This window comes from Haemaphysalis longicornis, unplaced genomic scaffold, assembly GCF_048455015.1.
Source record: "Haemaphysalis longicornis isolate Haplotype H1 unplaced genomic scaffold, Haemaphysalis longicornis Haplotype H1 scaffold_3, whole genome shotgun sequence".
NCBI classification, from domain to species: Eukaryota; Metazoa; Arthropoda; class Arachnida; order Ixodida; family Ixodidae; genus Haemaphysalis; species Haemaphysalis longicornis.
Window position 1 is genome coordinate 48,043,205 of NW_027526335.1, and position 15,988 is coordinate 48,059,192.

Genomic DNA, 15,988 nt, shown 5'->3' on the forward strand with positions numbered 1-15,988 from the left:
TGCATGCTGCCAGTAAAAAAATGTCCGCGTATCTGCTCTTTTCGTTGCAAATGTCGTCAAAAGACTATAGTCTTTGTAGACATTTGCCAAGGCAATGTCCGCCTTTGCTTTCCCGCTCACCTGTCGTGCTGTTCCTGTTCCGTCGCGCTTATCCCAAGGTAAACACACTAAAGGTTTGCTCAAGGCGATTTGAATTTACCGCGTTCTACTAGTACAGGCCGGGTTTCTCGATGCCAGCGCTGGAGTACGGCGGAGACGCGCGTGAATCGAGGCGGCCGACTTCAAGGTTTATAGAACCGCGTTGCTGTGCTCCACGTGCGTTTCCAGCAAGAACGTGGAACCTTGCTAGTGGAACCTTTCGTTGCTGTTGCCACGTGATTTCTCATATGCCACCAGGAGGTGGCGCGGGCAACAGCAGGCGGCGTTTTCTGCAGTAGATGTACAATATCATTTGCTATCGGAAAACCATGAAGCATCTATGAGTTTTTTAATAAAGGAACACTGTAAATATCCCTTGTGTATTAATTCCCTGTCTTATATTTGCGTAATGTCTTGTTCTTCAACAAATTTGAGAAGTATGAACATATAAACCGGGCTTAGACGTTTACATTTGGTTGTGAGTATATAAGACTATCGTGCAGTATTAATTGTACTTTGGCCGGGTGGCTGAATCGAGTCACAGACAGACAGACGGACAGACAGACAGACAGGCATACAGACAGACCAAAATTTCTGGGTTTAAGTAGCCCAAGAAAAACTATCGTCTTTAATAAACTTGAGATTCAGTTGGTGTCATTCCGACCCTGCAGGGGGGTACCTTGCCCGGTAGCACGCGGCCGTGAGCAGAGAGCTGAGGAGGGGAACGGGGGCGATGCGTTGCTGATGGATCGGGCTGCTGCTGGCGACACGGCGCCCGTGCTGGCTTCAGCCACGGCGGCGGCGGCCGGGCCGGTGGCGGCTGGCCCGCCCGTCAAGGCCCTGGGCTCTCCGCAGCTCCGGGTTCCCGCCCCGCAGGCCACGCTGCAAGTGCCCCGCCACTCAAGCCTCCCCAACGATGGTCAGGCGGCCACGCGCACGTCCGAACAGGTGAGTACAGGCTCGACAAGGTTTCGTGGTTAGGCAGAACGGTGGCAGAAATGTGTACCACAAGAAATTATGTCCATTTGTTAACTTTTCACGCCCTTTTCTCCCTACCTACTGGCACGAATTTGAACGTGCGGGCTTATGCATATCACCACACACCGCTGTCGTTAATGTTTCCCGCGGCTCACTCTTGTAAGGGGAGATGTGACAAGCGGCATCCCAACCAAGAATGGGTTATCCGTTTCGCTTCTCAACCCAGGCCGCATGCTTCATGCTTCCGCGTGCAGGCCGCATGCTTCCCTATTGCGGCGACTGATTTTAAAAAGCGAAGACTCCGGTGTATCGAAATTTCGACACACGTTAAAGATCTCCAGATGATCAAAATTATTCCGGGGTCCCTCCTCCCCCACGTACTGCATGCCTAATAGCCCTAATGTAGCTTTGGATCATTAAAACCCCAAAAAATTTAAATTAAGAAGAGTGGGTCAGCCTATATTTTTAAACTCTGATGCTAAATAAACAGGCTGTAGCGCGATGCAAGCTGCAAAGGTGCATCTTGACCTCATTAGTCTTGTCGCCTGGAAAGGTTTAACGTCCCCGACTACTAGGCAGGTTAACCCTTGTCCTCGATTTTCCTTCTGTTTAGCGAGGCCTTTTTAATTCACTTCGCTGAGCTCTTTATCAAAGAAGTTTCATGTTACGCGATGGGGCTTCCCGGACGCATCTGTGGTATACCGTATTGCAACGCATCGCAGCGAGTCGGGTTGTTTGTATTGCATCGCATTGTTGTTTGTTTTGCATTTGGTGCATTTATGTTCTGGGTATCAGAAGTGCCGTTGACTGTTATCTGTTATCTTACTGCTTCTTTTCCAATTCTCGAAATATTTTGCACATGAGTTTCGCTATACTGATGTTTTTGCCCGATCATCGCCAGTACTTTGACGTGGCTGGTATTGTTTTCAGCCCGGCGACCTGGAGCTGCTCGAGAACGGCGTGCCCAGCCCATCGAACCGCAGCAGCACGTGCTCGGAAATAGTGCGCATCGAGCAGATGGCCAGCGATCAGGAGTCGCCGGCTGCCACCAAGCTCGGCAAATACATTGGGCGTATCAGGGTACGTGCACGTGCGACTGTAGTGCGTGCGCTTCAACGTACTCCGCCGTTCACAGCTGGTGGATATTCGGACCTTCTGGAGCTCCCTTGTGTTCTGCACAGGGGCGCGCGTAGCGTGATGCATGTTTTGACAGTCTGCTTGACAGTGAGCAGTGCACTCCACTTTTGCTAATGAACAGCCATGTGTTATGCAGTAGATGGATGGATACGTTTGAACTGAACGTTCACGCTGACACAACTACTGGAGGAACTGCTAAATGATACATTCTGTAGTAATGGAGGCTTGGCCGCTGAATCGCAGTGCAACAGGATGCCTTCTGAAACAAGGGGGGTTTGGCTGCTGAATTGCAGTGCAAAAGGATACCACTAGCCGTTTGTGTATTCTATGTGATGTTTAGTAACTTCAGAATTATCAATTTTCTCTGTGGCTGAGGCGTGATAAGGACTTAATCGACGCTGACAGAATTACGGCTGCAGTGAATGCACCGGCTATTATAAGCCACATGGCAGCAGGTAGCCTGTGTTGTAACAGTTTACGTCTATTAAGGTGAGAATGACGTGGTCGGCTGGGTTACGCCATTGTGTTCCAGCTTCTCTGCACTTCATCTTGCTAACTTAACACTGGAGTGGGGAGAACCGATAGAACTGAAAACATACCCACGCATTCTATAAACTTTGAGACGACGAATTAACTACTTTTAACCTCTCTTTTTTGAGAGGGCTATTTACATCAATCTACTGCCTGCTGTCGTTTTGTTGTATGGTGTCTCCAAATTTGTTTTCCTCCAGGTTCCTTCGTATGTGCATTTCTGTGCTAGTTCTGTTTCTAGTATGTATACAGTCCGCACTTCACGTTAATTTCGCTATGCAGGGCATTAAGAGATGGGCAGTGCGTCACAAGAAGCCGAAGGAGCCCGATCGGCCGGACTCCTTCTTGGAAAAGTTCGCCATGGGTCAGATGGCGGAGGAAGCACAAGACACTAGCAAAGGAGAGCAGACGAAGCAGAAGTACGTATCTCTAACATGCCCCTTCTTACCGCTCTAAAATCATTAACGTCTGCTCCGCAAATCACCCTCCTAGCAATGAGTAACACCACAGCTGAAACACAGTTTCCTAACCAAAGTTTGAAATACGAATGACGGTAATTCGAAAACAAACACCGCGGTCGTAAATATACTCAGATACAGCTTGCCGCCTGTATCCACAGAATATGTGTTGATCATTTATCTACGCACGTGATTAAAAGCACAGAAGGTCCATGTAAAGCCGAACAACGTTATCGTTCCCAACAACAGAGTGTGCACGCGATACGACAATTTAAGAAGGCGTCGAATCCACTACAGTGGGTCAATGATATGCTGAGCATTGTGTGTACAGATTCACGACGCCAAATGCAAGAAGGATGATGGTAACTACATTTTGGGTTCGTGGCAGTATACCACGGCACCAGAAAATTTAAAACCACCACTCGTGGAAGAACGCGGGCCAGCATTTTGCGCTTCATATTTTGTTTTTATTTTGTTTCGAACAGTCGAATGGCTGGCGCCCGCGCGAGGCGTTCTTTTTCTTCAAATGTGCCTTTTGTTCTACTTCTATTTCGGCATTTGTGGACGTTGTGGTGGTGGTGGTAAAAACCTATTTATCCAGAGCTGTTAAGAAAGAGGCACCGGCTGGGAGCACCGGCACACTACAGTCCCCTAGTCGACGGCTAGGAGCCCGTGGGCCCTAGCGGCGAGTTCGGCCAGCTGAATCACACACTCTTGAACTTGTTGGTAGGGGCTGAGCAGAGTAGCCTCCCATTGCTCTACCGTGGTAAGGGGCAGGGACAGAGTAGGATGGAGGGTGGGTCGCGAGGGGCACGCGCCTACTATGTGGTGGAGGGAAGCAAAAGGCGCGCCGCACCACGTGCACGTGTGGCAGTATCGCGTGGGGAAGTGGAGGTGGCACAATGCGGGATGCGGGAAGGTGTTAATCTGCAGTCGACGCCACTGAACAGTCTGCCTGCATTTTAAAGTGGGAGCGGGGCCGGGGAAGTGCATCCGACTAAGGCGGTACTGTTGCGTTATTTCCCGATACGTAAGCAGACGATCCCTCCCTCCCACCCGAGGTGGAGAGGCAGCATCCGAGGCATCCCGGCCGCAGAAATCTCGGGCTACCTCGTTAGCCAGCTCGTTGCCCGGAAGGGACGAATGGGCCGGAGTCAATATCAGGCGTGGACAATGTGCAGGCGGAGTCTGTGCAGTCTGCAGGATACGTGCGGTGATGGGGGATACAGGACCCGTCGCAAAGTTCCGCAGAGCCGTGTGCGAGTCGGAGATTATTGCGGTGGCCGGGGCAGCTGTAAGGGCCAGGGCAATGGCGACTTCTTCACCAACTTCAGGGTGAGGCGTGGAGGCAGAACACGAAGCTACAGAGTCTCCTCGGGAGTTGACCACTACGGGGACGCAGGCTGCACGGTCGGGATATTCCGCTGCGTCGACGTATAGGATAGTGGGGTGCGAAGCGTGGGCCTTGTGTAAGGCCTTGGCCCGGGCAAGGCGGCGTTCTTGGTAGAAGGCAGGGTTCATATTCCGTGGGATGGGGCCCACACTGTAGTGGGATCGTAGAGAGTCACTCAAACTGACCTTATCTCCGTGCTGCGTAGCAAAGGAGATGCCCAGTTTGGTTAGGATGGAGCGATCCATCGGTGTAGAGGCCAGACGGTGGAGTTGACCAACACGCTGCGCTTCAACCAGCTCCTCGAAGGTGTTGTATGTCCCGGTGTTGAGAAGCTTTTCAGTAGAGGTATGACGAGGGAGACCCGTGGCCAGCTTGACCACCTTGCGGATGGTGCATTGGAGGCATCCAATTTCGGTCTGGGTAAACTTCAGAAAGGGGGTGGCGTATGTGATGCGGCTGGTAATGAATGCGTGCACCAAGCGAAGGAGGTTGGCTTCTTTGAGACCATGGTTGCGGTTGGCTATGCGGGCGATGAGTCTGCCAATCTGGTCGGTGGTGTTTTCGAGACTGCGGATAATTTCAGTGTTAGCCCCATTTTCTTGAATTCGGAGTCCGAGAATGCGAATGGAGGGCACGTGCGGAATGAGGTTGCCTTGTTGCGTGACCTGAATATCAGGGGCACAGGCATCACGATGGCGACGCTTCGAGTGATAGAAGAAGAGCTCCGACTTTTGTGATGAGCAACTGAGCCCCCGTTCATGGGCGTAAGTGGCGATGATGTTGGCAGCTTGCTGAAGGCGGTCTTGAATTTCACCATCGCTGCCCCAAGCTATCCAAACGGTGATGTCATCCGCGTAGATGCTGTGGTGCAGGCCCGGGATGCATTCCAAGAGGGGAGGGAGCTGGTGCATAGCCACGTTGAATAGAAAAGGGGAAATGACTGATCCCTGAGGTGTGCCTTTACTGTCCAAGGGCATAGGGTCCGATTCAAGGCCTTGGACCGAGAGGGATGCTGTGCGACCAGTGAGAAAGTTGGCGATGTACTGGTAGGTGCGGGGTCCCATGTGAAGTTGGTTAAGCCCGGTCAGTATACTTTGATGAGTGACATTATCGAATGCCTTAGTCAAATCGACGCCCATGATGACTTTAGTGTCTTGCCGGGAGATAAAGGGGTTATCCAAAATTTGACGCTGAAGCTGCAGCATAACGTCTTGGGCAGACAGTTTAGGACGAAAGCCCAGCATGGTGTGTGGGAACAGACCCTGATCATCCATATAGGCTTGGGGATGCGCGAGGATGACGTGTTCAAGTAACTTGCCCAGACAAGATGTTAGGGAAATGGGTCTGAGATTTGTAATAGCCAATTCCTTGCCTGGTTTGGGTATAAGAGAGTTAGTCAGCTTTTGTTGTTTTAATAAAGAACCAATACAACATAATCTCTTCATTAAAATATTGCTGTATTTTCGTTCATGTTCTGACCTTCTTTTTCAAGTATGTCCGAGATAAGCTTTGCGGTAAAAACTGTTGACATCTACAAGCTGTTCCCCAAATGCCAGTAGTCTCGAAAGGTCGTCCTCACACGTGATCGTTGCGGGGTTTGTTATGCGAAATGCTTTTTTAAGAAGGGCTGATAAATTCTTAAAAAAAGCGACGTTACCGCATTGACGTGGAAAACCTGCGCCGCTTCGCCAAAATGCGCTTCTCATATTAAAAAAAAAGGCTCAAGAATTAAAAATATACAGTGCCCGGTATCCTGCTGCAACCTCACTAAGTATGTTGTTTTTAATTCAAATTGCTGTGAATAACGCACTGGCGTGCAGTTAGAGGTCTTTTCGGTTCGTGCGTATTGTATGTGTATGTCTTTCGCATGTGTTGCAAGGTAACCCGTCGTCTTTCGCGTCACCACTATTCCTTACTCATACTTTATTTGCGGCCGCTGTTTCTTAAACCTTTTCTTTAAAATGTTTCAGTGCAATAAGCCCGAAAACAAAACATTTTATCGCTGACAACAATCCGCTTATTACGCACCGATATTGGAGTTATGAAATCCTGTTGTGTTTACTTTCATCTTCTAGCGAAGCAGCGTGATGTGTTTTTCCCCCAAAGGAAGTTCTACATTTTTCGAGGTACTTCGGTGATAAATATTTTGGTACATATATTAACTTGCTACCTGGCCGGCTGGTTGCATGAGGGAATGAACGAACAAATGAAAAAGTGATTAATTTACTTGTTCTATTAGCTTTTTGCAGAAGCACGGCCGGTCGTTCGTGGTGGACCCATCAGAGAACTTTCACTACCGGTGGCTGTCTGTGATCAGTGCCGCGGTGCTATATAACGTGCTCGTTATCGTCGGCCGAAGTGTCTTCTGGGAACTGCAGAACGCGATGCCTGTCGCGTGGTACGTCTTCGACTACACCTGCGATGGCATCTACCTTTTTGACATGGCCCTCCATGCCAGGACAGGTGGGTTCATTGCGGTCTAGGAAAGTTAGCTGCAGGAACAAAACAGGTGCGCGTTTACATGTACATATGAGCGTGTGCTTATTATGTCTAACAGTAAGCCAGAAATTGTGCGTAACTATACCAGAGAGGGATGGCGGATTAGTCCTGGACTAGGGGTCATGTGGCATCGTTGTCCTAGAGAAGCATTGTGAATTGATGTTGCCTGTTTTTCAATGCCTTTGGATGAATGTAAACTTACACAAGCAATCTGCAAATGCAGTAGAATGCATAACGCGTCTAATATATGCTGCAATGTATCCCGTACTTCGAGGTGAAGCATTTTTATTTCAAATAACATTCTACACCTACTGAGATTTAGAAAGAAATTTGTATACAAGGCATGAAAAGCTTTTCATAAATGAGAGATTTGCGTGAATGCATTTATACTTGCTTCTAAGACGTGTGAATGAAATTAAGTTAATGATAAATCTTGATGCTGTTAAAGGTGAAAGGAAACGTACTTTTAATAGATTGCTGTTCGTTTTCGCAGGGTACCTGGAACAAGGCCTTCTCGTGAGAAATACGCGCAAGCTCATCATACGATACGTGCAGTCACTGCACTTCAAGCTGGACTTGATCAGCTTGATCCCGACGGACTTGTCCTATTTGTTCCTCGGAGTCGAGTGCAGTGTGCGAGTCCCGTGTTCTGTGATTGTGCGACTGAACCGGCTATTTCGCGCTTATCGGATGCAGGAGTTTTCAGACCGGACCGAAGCCCGCACGAACTTTCCGTACGCATTCCGGATCGCCAAGCTTATCTTTCTTATCCTCGTTATCATACATTGGAACGCGTGCCTCTACTTCGCCGTCAGCTACGCAATTGGCTTCGGGACGGACAACTGGGTCTACAAGAACATAAGCCTGCCAGTGTACAGCACCTTGCGGCACCAGTACATCTACAGTTTCTACTGGTCAACCCTGACCCTAACTACCATTGGTGAAGTGCCTATTCCGGAGAAAGACGCAGAGTACGTCTTTGTCGTCATTGATTTCCTCGTGGGCGTGCTCATTTTTGCCACCATCGTCGGCAATGTGGGCAGTATGATCAGCAACATGAACGCAGCGAGGGCAGATTTCCAGCACCGCATGGACAGTGTAAAGCAGTACATGGAGTTCAGAAAAGTGAGCAAGGAACTGGAGAACCGAGTCATTAAATGGTTCGACTACCTCTGGACGAACAAGCAGTCTCTAGACGAAGACAAGATTACCTCCATGCTTCCAGACAAACTAAAAGCTGAGATCGCAATCCACGTCCACCTAGACACCTTGAAGAGAGTGAAGCTCTTCCAGGACTGCGAGCCGGGACTGCTCGTCCAGCTAGTACTGAAACTAAGACTTCAAGTTTTCAGCCCTGGAGACTACATATGCCGCAAGGGTGACGTTGGCAAAGAGATGTACATTGTGAAAAGGGGAAAGCTTAGTGTAGTAGGTGATGACGGTAGGACTGTGTTTGCCACACTGAGTGACGGCAGCGTGTTTGGGGAGCTAAGCATCCTGAATATTTCCGGTAACAAGACCGGGAACCGCCGGACTGCGAACGTCCGCAGTGTCGGCTATTCTGACCTCTTCTGCCTTTCTAAGGAGGACCTTTGGTTCGTGTTGGAAGAGTACGCGGAGGCCAAAAAGATGCTTATCGAAAGGGGGCGCAGCATCCTGCGGCGCGATGGCCTTCTGGACGAAGACGCTGTGAAGGCGGCCGAGAAAGAACAGGAGTCGCTGCAAGGGAAGTGTGACCGCCTCGAAAAGGCTCTGGACAATCTGCAGACGAGATTTGCTAGGCTTATGGCGGAGTACATGGCTTTCCAGGTGAAGATGAAGCAGCGCATTAGCAAACTGGAGGGGCGAGCGGATGTTGACGACAATGGACCTGCTACTGTTGAGGATGACGACGACGCTGCGAGTCAAAGCAGCCAGCTGTGATGGTTCGAAGTTTCTGTGACCAAGTTGTGCTTTTTAGTGGCAAGGCCCGATTATGTAACCACTCGTAGTTTTGAAAAACATAAGTAGAGCTCAACGCTCGTAATAGGTCATTATTGTAGCAACAAGATGCTTAACTCCACAAAGCTTTTATTCTGGTGTTCAGTTGGTACAGTCAAAACAATTCATGACGGAGGCTGGGCTCTTCGCTGTGGTCTGTCTATGTTTGTGGTTGTCTTCACTTACATGCTTTGTAAACGCGCTACTAATGGAGCATTTGCAGCTGTTTTGTGGGCACTGCACGTCTATTGCTACAACCTTCCATTCTAAAATTGATTCTAAACGAACTAAATCGCATGCGCATGATTTTGCGATAAATATATCTTTTGCCTGTCAGTAAAAATGATGGTTGTCAAGTAACCCTAGGCCTGTGAGCCATACACTTATCGACACAGATAACAGCGCAAATGCTAACTGGAGTCGTTCAAAGGTTTCCCTCCAGAAATATTAGCAGTCTATTGCCCATGGTAGCTAAAAGAAGCGACGGGTAAAACTTACATCATCAGAACATCAATCGATTACGTGCCGATTGTTGACATTTTTCATGCCGGAATTAGCAAGAACTATTGTTCATCTTCCCGCAAAACCACTCTGAAGCCTACGTGCTTCGGCAGCCCAACTTAACGGAAGGAAACAGAATGATGTGTTAAATCAAGCCATGTTAAAGCTTACTTGCGCACTATATAAGAAAGCTTAGCCGTATATGTTGTTAGCTACTAGTTCTCAACCTTCTCGCGCGGGCCTCCATGAACTACTGAAACACAGCGAATGTCTATATTGTGAACTGTAAAATTGTATATATTGCATCGAGCATTTATCACAAAAAGACATCTGCCTGCTGCCTTCAACTTGGAATCATGATTTCTACGGACGTGGAAACGGCACCACCCAGTTCGGAAGATTTTCGAAATACGAAGCAATGTTGCGCAACTTTTGTGTACCAAACATTGTGAAATGTCCTAAGTGTGCTCCATCATAAGTGTGAAATAGTCCCACTGGGCCAGCAGCGGCTTATGATATTTGCCACTCAGTGCTTTATTGTGATGTAACAAGGGACCAGAAACCGGTAAGCCAAACCAACAAAAAAAAGTGGGAGGCCGCGGTTCATTGGAGATGCTGGCTGTTAACGCTAGTATTGTCATGTTGTGTCATTTTTGATAGTTGCCGTTTGCTGTATATTAGCTGCACAAATACCAAGAATTTTGGCGAAGAAAACGTTGTTGGGCTCCACTAATCTTGCCAGTAGAACTTTCCACTGGACGCTTGGTTTCCGGTATAAATCTCTTTCGTTACCCTCGAGTTATTCTCACAATGTGTTACAAATGTTGTATTGGGCATAACAAAAGTACGATGTGTGCTTGAGACTGACCAGCCCCCCGTCCCTGTAGTCCTTCCTTAAAAACGTTTTTTTTTTGAAGGTTGGTATTACAACTTGCGATATGAAGAGTTCAGTTTCAGGCTGTCAACATGTAGCGTTTTGGTGGTGCACGACATTTTGTTGACCGGTTTGGCGCTTCTGCCAGCACATACAGAAACCTTGAGTACGATTACCTTAAATATGAGTACCCTAAAAAATGAACTTCATATATGTACACGTAATGCAACTTAATATTCACTCAAGATTGAATGTTTGCCATTTTTTAACCACTCGCAGTCCTGTAAAAATGTTTCGTTAGTTAGGAAATGAATCATCCATTCCGAAATATTTTTTATGCTAACCATTAGAAAAAAGACGTTAAAAACATTGCGAACGACTGTTTTAAGGGTGACAAGAACGCTGACCTTGTGCTTATAGCGCAGATTTCGTCTTTATTACGCCTGCGAAACTTTAGTAGTATACCTTTCACCGGACTTTGCTGTGCACCACGTGGGGAATCGCGAATTTCCGTAGCAGGAGGAAAGATCCCTTATACACCTCAAGGCAAAATAAATAAAGACTAGCTCACTGCTGTAACTATTTCAGAACATAAAATGTTTTCTCAAGGCAGAAGTCAGAAACCGTAAAAAAATGCAAGTACCGCAAGTACCGACCTGTTTTGCATACTCGGGTTACTGAATTCGCACTTTAAAATAGTATCATGCAAAAGCGCATTCTTTCTCCCTTCAGTTTTTGTGTTTCTTTTGTTAGGTTTGTGTCCTTGCAATGTCGCACACAGGACAAGCGTCTCTTCCACACTTGCGGTGTCACTGCTTTTGTGATGTTTAGTAGTACAGTGCCCTGCAACCATAAACCACTGCATTTTATGGTGTACTTCTCATAGTTCGAAGTGCAACGAGTGGCCTCTTTGCGATGCTGACAAATGAAGTTCGCCCGTACTCGGCGGTAACACAAGAATCCGGCAAGCCACCGGCAACGCTGCGACGACCAATCCGTCCACACCAAAACCGGCATGCGTGTGATGCATAGGAAACTGAGTGCTGTGGGTCATGTCTTTGTAGTCGGAGTCCTTCGGCGTTCGTGTGGTATGTAAACAGAACAGTGTTGTGCGCATTGTCGGAGATACGAACGCCGTGGACCATCAGGTATTGATGAGTGAAGCAGTTTCAACCATCCCGAATGACGCGTAACTGCTTCGACATTTTAGACAATTTTATGGCATCCGGTTACGGGAAAGTATATGGTCATGAATTGTATGAGATCCTGGTGGTAAAAGAAGTATATAGCCGAATCCTAACTATAATAATATGGTGCGCTTAGTAAGAATGATATGTGTTTGCAGCTGTCACGAACGACTGTATGAGGACCGTTTATTTGGAAGTAGTTAGAGGGCGCACAATAACTTTTTACTGTTACACGGCTGAAAGTAGTCGTTACCCTCTTCTATGGCAGTACCCGGGCTAGACCAGTAGGGGTTTAGGTCAGGATGAACCTTCACCAGACTGTTCTCTACCTGAGCCTGTATAACTCTACCTGACTTCATCATTAACGCCCTGAAGGCTATTACATCACGTCAACACTGTTTGATGGTTTATTTTGGCTTATTCGACATTGTTACGTCCTTGCTCTTCCCACGTACGACGTTAGGTTGGGAATGGCTTCCGTACTCGGCTTTGTCGTGTGTGCTACGCTCGCCAATACCTATTCTAAAAGTGTTCTGGAGGGCTTGTTGATACAGTATAACTTCAAGAAAATCACGCATACGACGGCACTGTGTTGTGTGTTTCTTGCTTAGTCCCGTCGTCTGCGCTGTTGTCTTGAAGCTACTCGACAAATTTTGATGGGTTTTTCATTGTTGACCTCATTATTCTGCAAGACTGTAGCAGTCCCGCTGCAGCCTCATGTTAGGAAAGGTAAAAATAAACAGTAACAGGCACTACAAGACAGGCAGTTATTTTTCCTTTCTTAAATATAAAGAATTTTTTTACTGCAGGATCGTGCTACGCCCGAGCCTTCTTTTCGGTAGAAAACTAAACTTTTAAGTATTCTGTAGCAACAAAGTGACAGAAATGCGCATTGCAAACATTTGCCTGCCGCTACGACCTTCTCTCAACGCTGCTTTATGCCACAGGGAAGGGGTAATAATAAGTTCACCGGTGATGACTCAAGCAGGTAGTTTTCTTTCTTTACGTAGCACAGCGATAGTGCCGCAATATCCATCAAGGTGGGCGCACCTTGAAATTTTAGCAGCTAAGTTCCGGGAATAATGTTTGAGTGCCATTGCGAGGGATAATCCATTTTTAAGGTTAATGTGAGATCAATGCTTGCAGCATCCAGCCGACTCACCCTTCCGTATAATTGTTTTAAACTATGGCGCCATGAAATGACTAGCTCCTATGCTTCCCGTAGCGAGAGAGTTAAGGCCGATAAATATATATTATGTCCCATCCCCCAAGAAGGACCACCAAAAGCTACAGGCGCACAGAACCTTAGAAAGTTCGCAGCACGTTCTCGGGTAAATCGTTCTCCAAATCTCCTGCAAGGTTCAACGTGTTGTCAATCCCAATTTTTTACGTCGTTTACTTCAGTGTCTGCGTTGCACATTGACATTTTTGACAACACGGTTCAGTTTGCAAGAGATCCATAGCTTCCATACAATATAAATGGCGCAGGTATTCCAAGTATTTTTGCGTTTAGGGATATGGTTTTCCTTTGGGCCTTATGTAAAAACATCCTCCTCTTTATTAAGGCTTGCTCTAAGAAAGTATCCTCTATTCCGGTAAACACGTGATTCCGATAATATCGCAATTTGTTTTTGCAACCACAGAGGACGTTGTAAAAATTATTTTAACGCCATTAATTGTCTCTGCATTTTGCTTAGGACTGTACGTTGCAGTCAGTATACAATAGGTGGAAAGAGCAAACGGAACAGCTGCATATCACCACTCATGTATTATTCGCCTCATGATTTTAGGCAACCATAGGAAATCAACCGCTATTGTTACCAGATTCAAGCCGGGCGTGAGGATGTGCATCTATAGTAAATTTCTCGTTAACATCTAATAAAATGTGTAAAATGACGCAAAGACTGTAATAAAGTTCGTATTCTACCTGCATTGTACACTTTACTTTAATGGGGCTCCGACTCATTTTGTAGTACCTATTGAATGCTCGGCGGTGCCCGTGAGAAGAATACTTTCTGTTTTTGAGAAAAAGATAAATTGTCGAAGAGGACCGACGGCATGAATGAATGTCGCCTCAGACGTTTCTCGATTAAACGTGGGCGCATGCATACATACAATCATTAACAAATGAAATGTGATCAGGAAAATATGAACCACCACACGGAAAATCGAAAAATACTGCTCGTGGAGGTCCAATAATGGCGCGATATTGGTATTTTTAGAGAGCCGTACCGTATTTGCACGATTCTAACGAGCAGGTAAGTTTTCCTATAAAAATATGAAAAAAAACAACCTGCAAAAGCTATTTAAAAATAAATATGTGAAAGAGTTGGCTGAGGTAAGCCCATTCATCGAGGAAAGGGTACGCCAACACTTACTTGCGTTGTGTTGACGAATTGGTTTGGATGTGATTGAGTTGGATTTTGAGAGGATAAGGTATGCCCATCGAGGAATGGGTACGCCTAAATTTACTCGCGTGGTGTTGACGGATTGGTTTGGATAGGATTGCCTTGGATTTTAAGAGGAATTTGCATCCATGCCGACGCCGCTTGGCGCTCCGAAGCTGATTTCGGTTTTGCGCCCAATTGTAACGCGCCCACAAATTTAAATGCTGCCTCTAGAGAGAAAATGTGAGCGTTATAATCATGTCAATACGGTATTTTCCAACTTTTTTACTGTAATTAAGCCACGCGGCAGTTTGACCTGCATGAAAAAAAATCGCGCTTTTTGTACTTCGCGGTTCTTATTTTCGTGATCGTGTTCCAGTTGTGCATGACTGTAACTACAGGCATGCATACACGTACACCGAAGCACTCCGGTGTAAAATGTGTGTAAATTTACTCCGAAAATAGTGTGCCTAACGGATACGCCGGTATTGTACGCGCCGCCATTACGCCCCGGATCGCTGGTGAGTGCTGTGGCGGTGCGTGAGGCCGCGGCATGTGAGCGCAGCTCGACGCGGGCGGTGCTGAAATCACGTCTCCTCCCATAATCAGCAGCAACCCTTTTCCTTTGTTTAGTTTTTTGTTCTCCTCTTCTATGACTGATAGCCCTGGCCAACCATTATACTTAAGTTTCTATTCAGTTTAACTTTGACCAACCGTAATGTTGGGTCTCATGACGTGCCAAGGAACAGAAAAGACATTGCACGCCTCGCGGTGGGTACCGGCTGACGAAGTTAGAGCTCAAAGCGTAACATGAGGACTAATGTGAGGCCAACACATGCCTGCGTTGTCGTCCGCCATTCGCCACCTGTTCGGGTAGCGCCGTACAGTCGCATGTTCAGCGGATGCCGCGTGATGTCACTACTCTTAAACGCCAAGCCAAGAGGACATTCGCGGAAGCGTACATACCTTCCCACTAGTCTAAATTCTACTTTTGTAATTAGCGTGCTCAAAAAACTCCTGTATGCCTCAGTTCACTTCCGCAACACACGTTTCTAAAACGTCAACGCATTGACGCAATAGTCCTACCTGACATTTAGACAACTAGACTCATCGATCCATCGTAGCATGAGGTGCGTGATAGGATAGCAAAATGGAGCCCCTGGCTTCGATGACAACTCAGATCCGAATTTTAACTTATCATATAGTTATTCTTCAGAGCCATCTCTGCCTTCGGCGAGCATTGGGCCCCATTCATGGGTATAAGCATAGGCATCGGTGTGAATCTCAGTTGGTGCGCGCGCATTGAAATGTGTGATATAAGTAGCGATGTAAGGACTCGACGTAGGTTTCTAAATCAAACACTTTACATTCAGCGCTGTTGCGCCATCGGGCATCCTGTGTGCCCTCTCCTTCTCCCGACGAGGGATTTTCAACGCATCGAGCAAACGAGTACTTCCGCATCAAAAATTGGCTGCACTCTGACGGTGTTAAGGAGGTGAGTTATCCCGCATTAACCACACCCCACAAACTCAAGCGACGTCATGCACACGCAGTTTACGGGGTCAACGAGTTCAAGAAAGTGAAATGTGCGCTCTCGTCTCATCTGCGGTCAGAACAGGGCGAGCCGAGGCGTTTATCGTCTTGGTGAGTGACGTTTAACTCTCAGGTGATGCTGCCGAGCGCAAGGAATGGTGAGCACGCCGACAGTACACCTCTTTCGCAAGCGCGACAGTTCACCACTCCACGAGCCTTTCAAAAAGGGCCCATCTCCCCGCGAGGGGGACTCGAGTAAATGCGTCGCATAGGGGGTGGGTGTATTGCGTTAACGTTTAGTGTTTGGGGAGTTGGTGGTAGTGAATGCGTTGCATCAGCAGCTTCTTGACGTAGTTTGAATGAGTCAAGGATATAAGGCGCGTTCGTAGCCT

The 15,988-nt window shown here is 47.3% G+C and overlaps 1 protein-coding gene across 1 annotated transcript in view; it reads left to right on the top strand.

Moving 5' to 3' along the window:
- Cnga (Cyclic nucleotide-gated ion channel subunit A) overlaps window positions 1-13,618 on the top strand; it is a 123,771-nt gene extending 110,153 nt beyond the window's left edge. The window contains exons 3-7 of the mRNA XM_077703126.1: window positions 810-1,086; window positions 2,047-2,196; window positions 3,067-3,203; window positions 6,875-7,098; window positions 7,628-13,618. Of these exons, the coding sequence (XP_077559252.1) occupies window positions 883-1,086; window positions 2,047-2,196; window positions 3,067-3,203; window positions 6,875-7,098; window positions 7,628-9,057 (2,145 nt within the window). The 5' untranslated portion in view covers window positions 810-882 and the 3' untranslated portion in view covers window positions 9,058-13,618. The remainder of the gene's footprint in view (window positions 1-809; window positions 1,087-2,046; window positions 2,197-3,066; window positions 3,204-6,874; window positions 7,099-7,627) is intronic.
- Window positions 13,619-15,988: the final 2,370 nt, after the last annotated feature.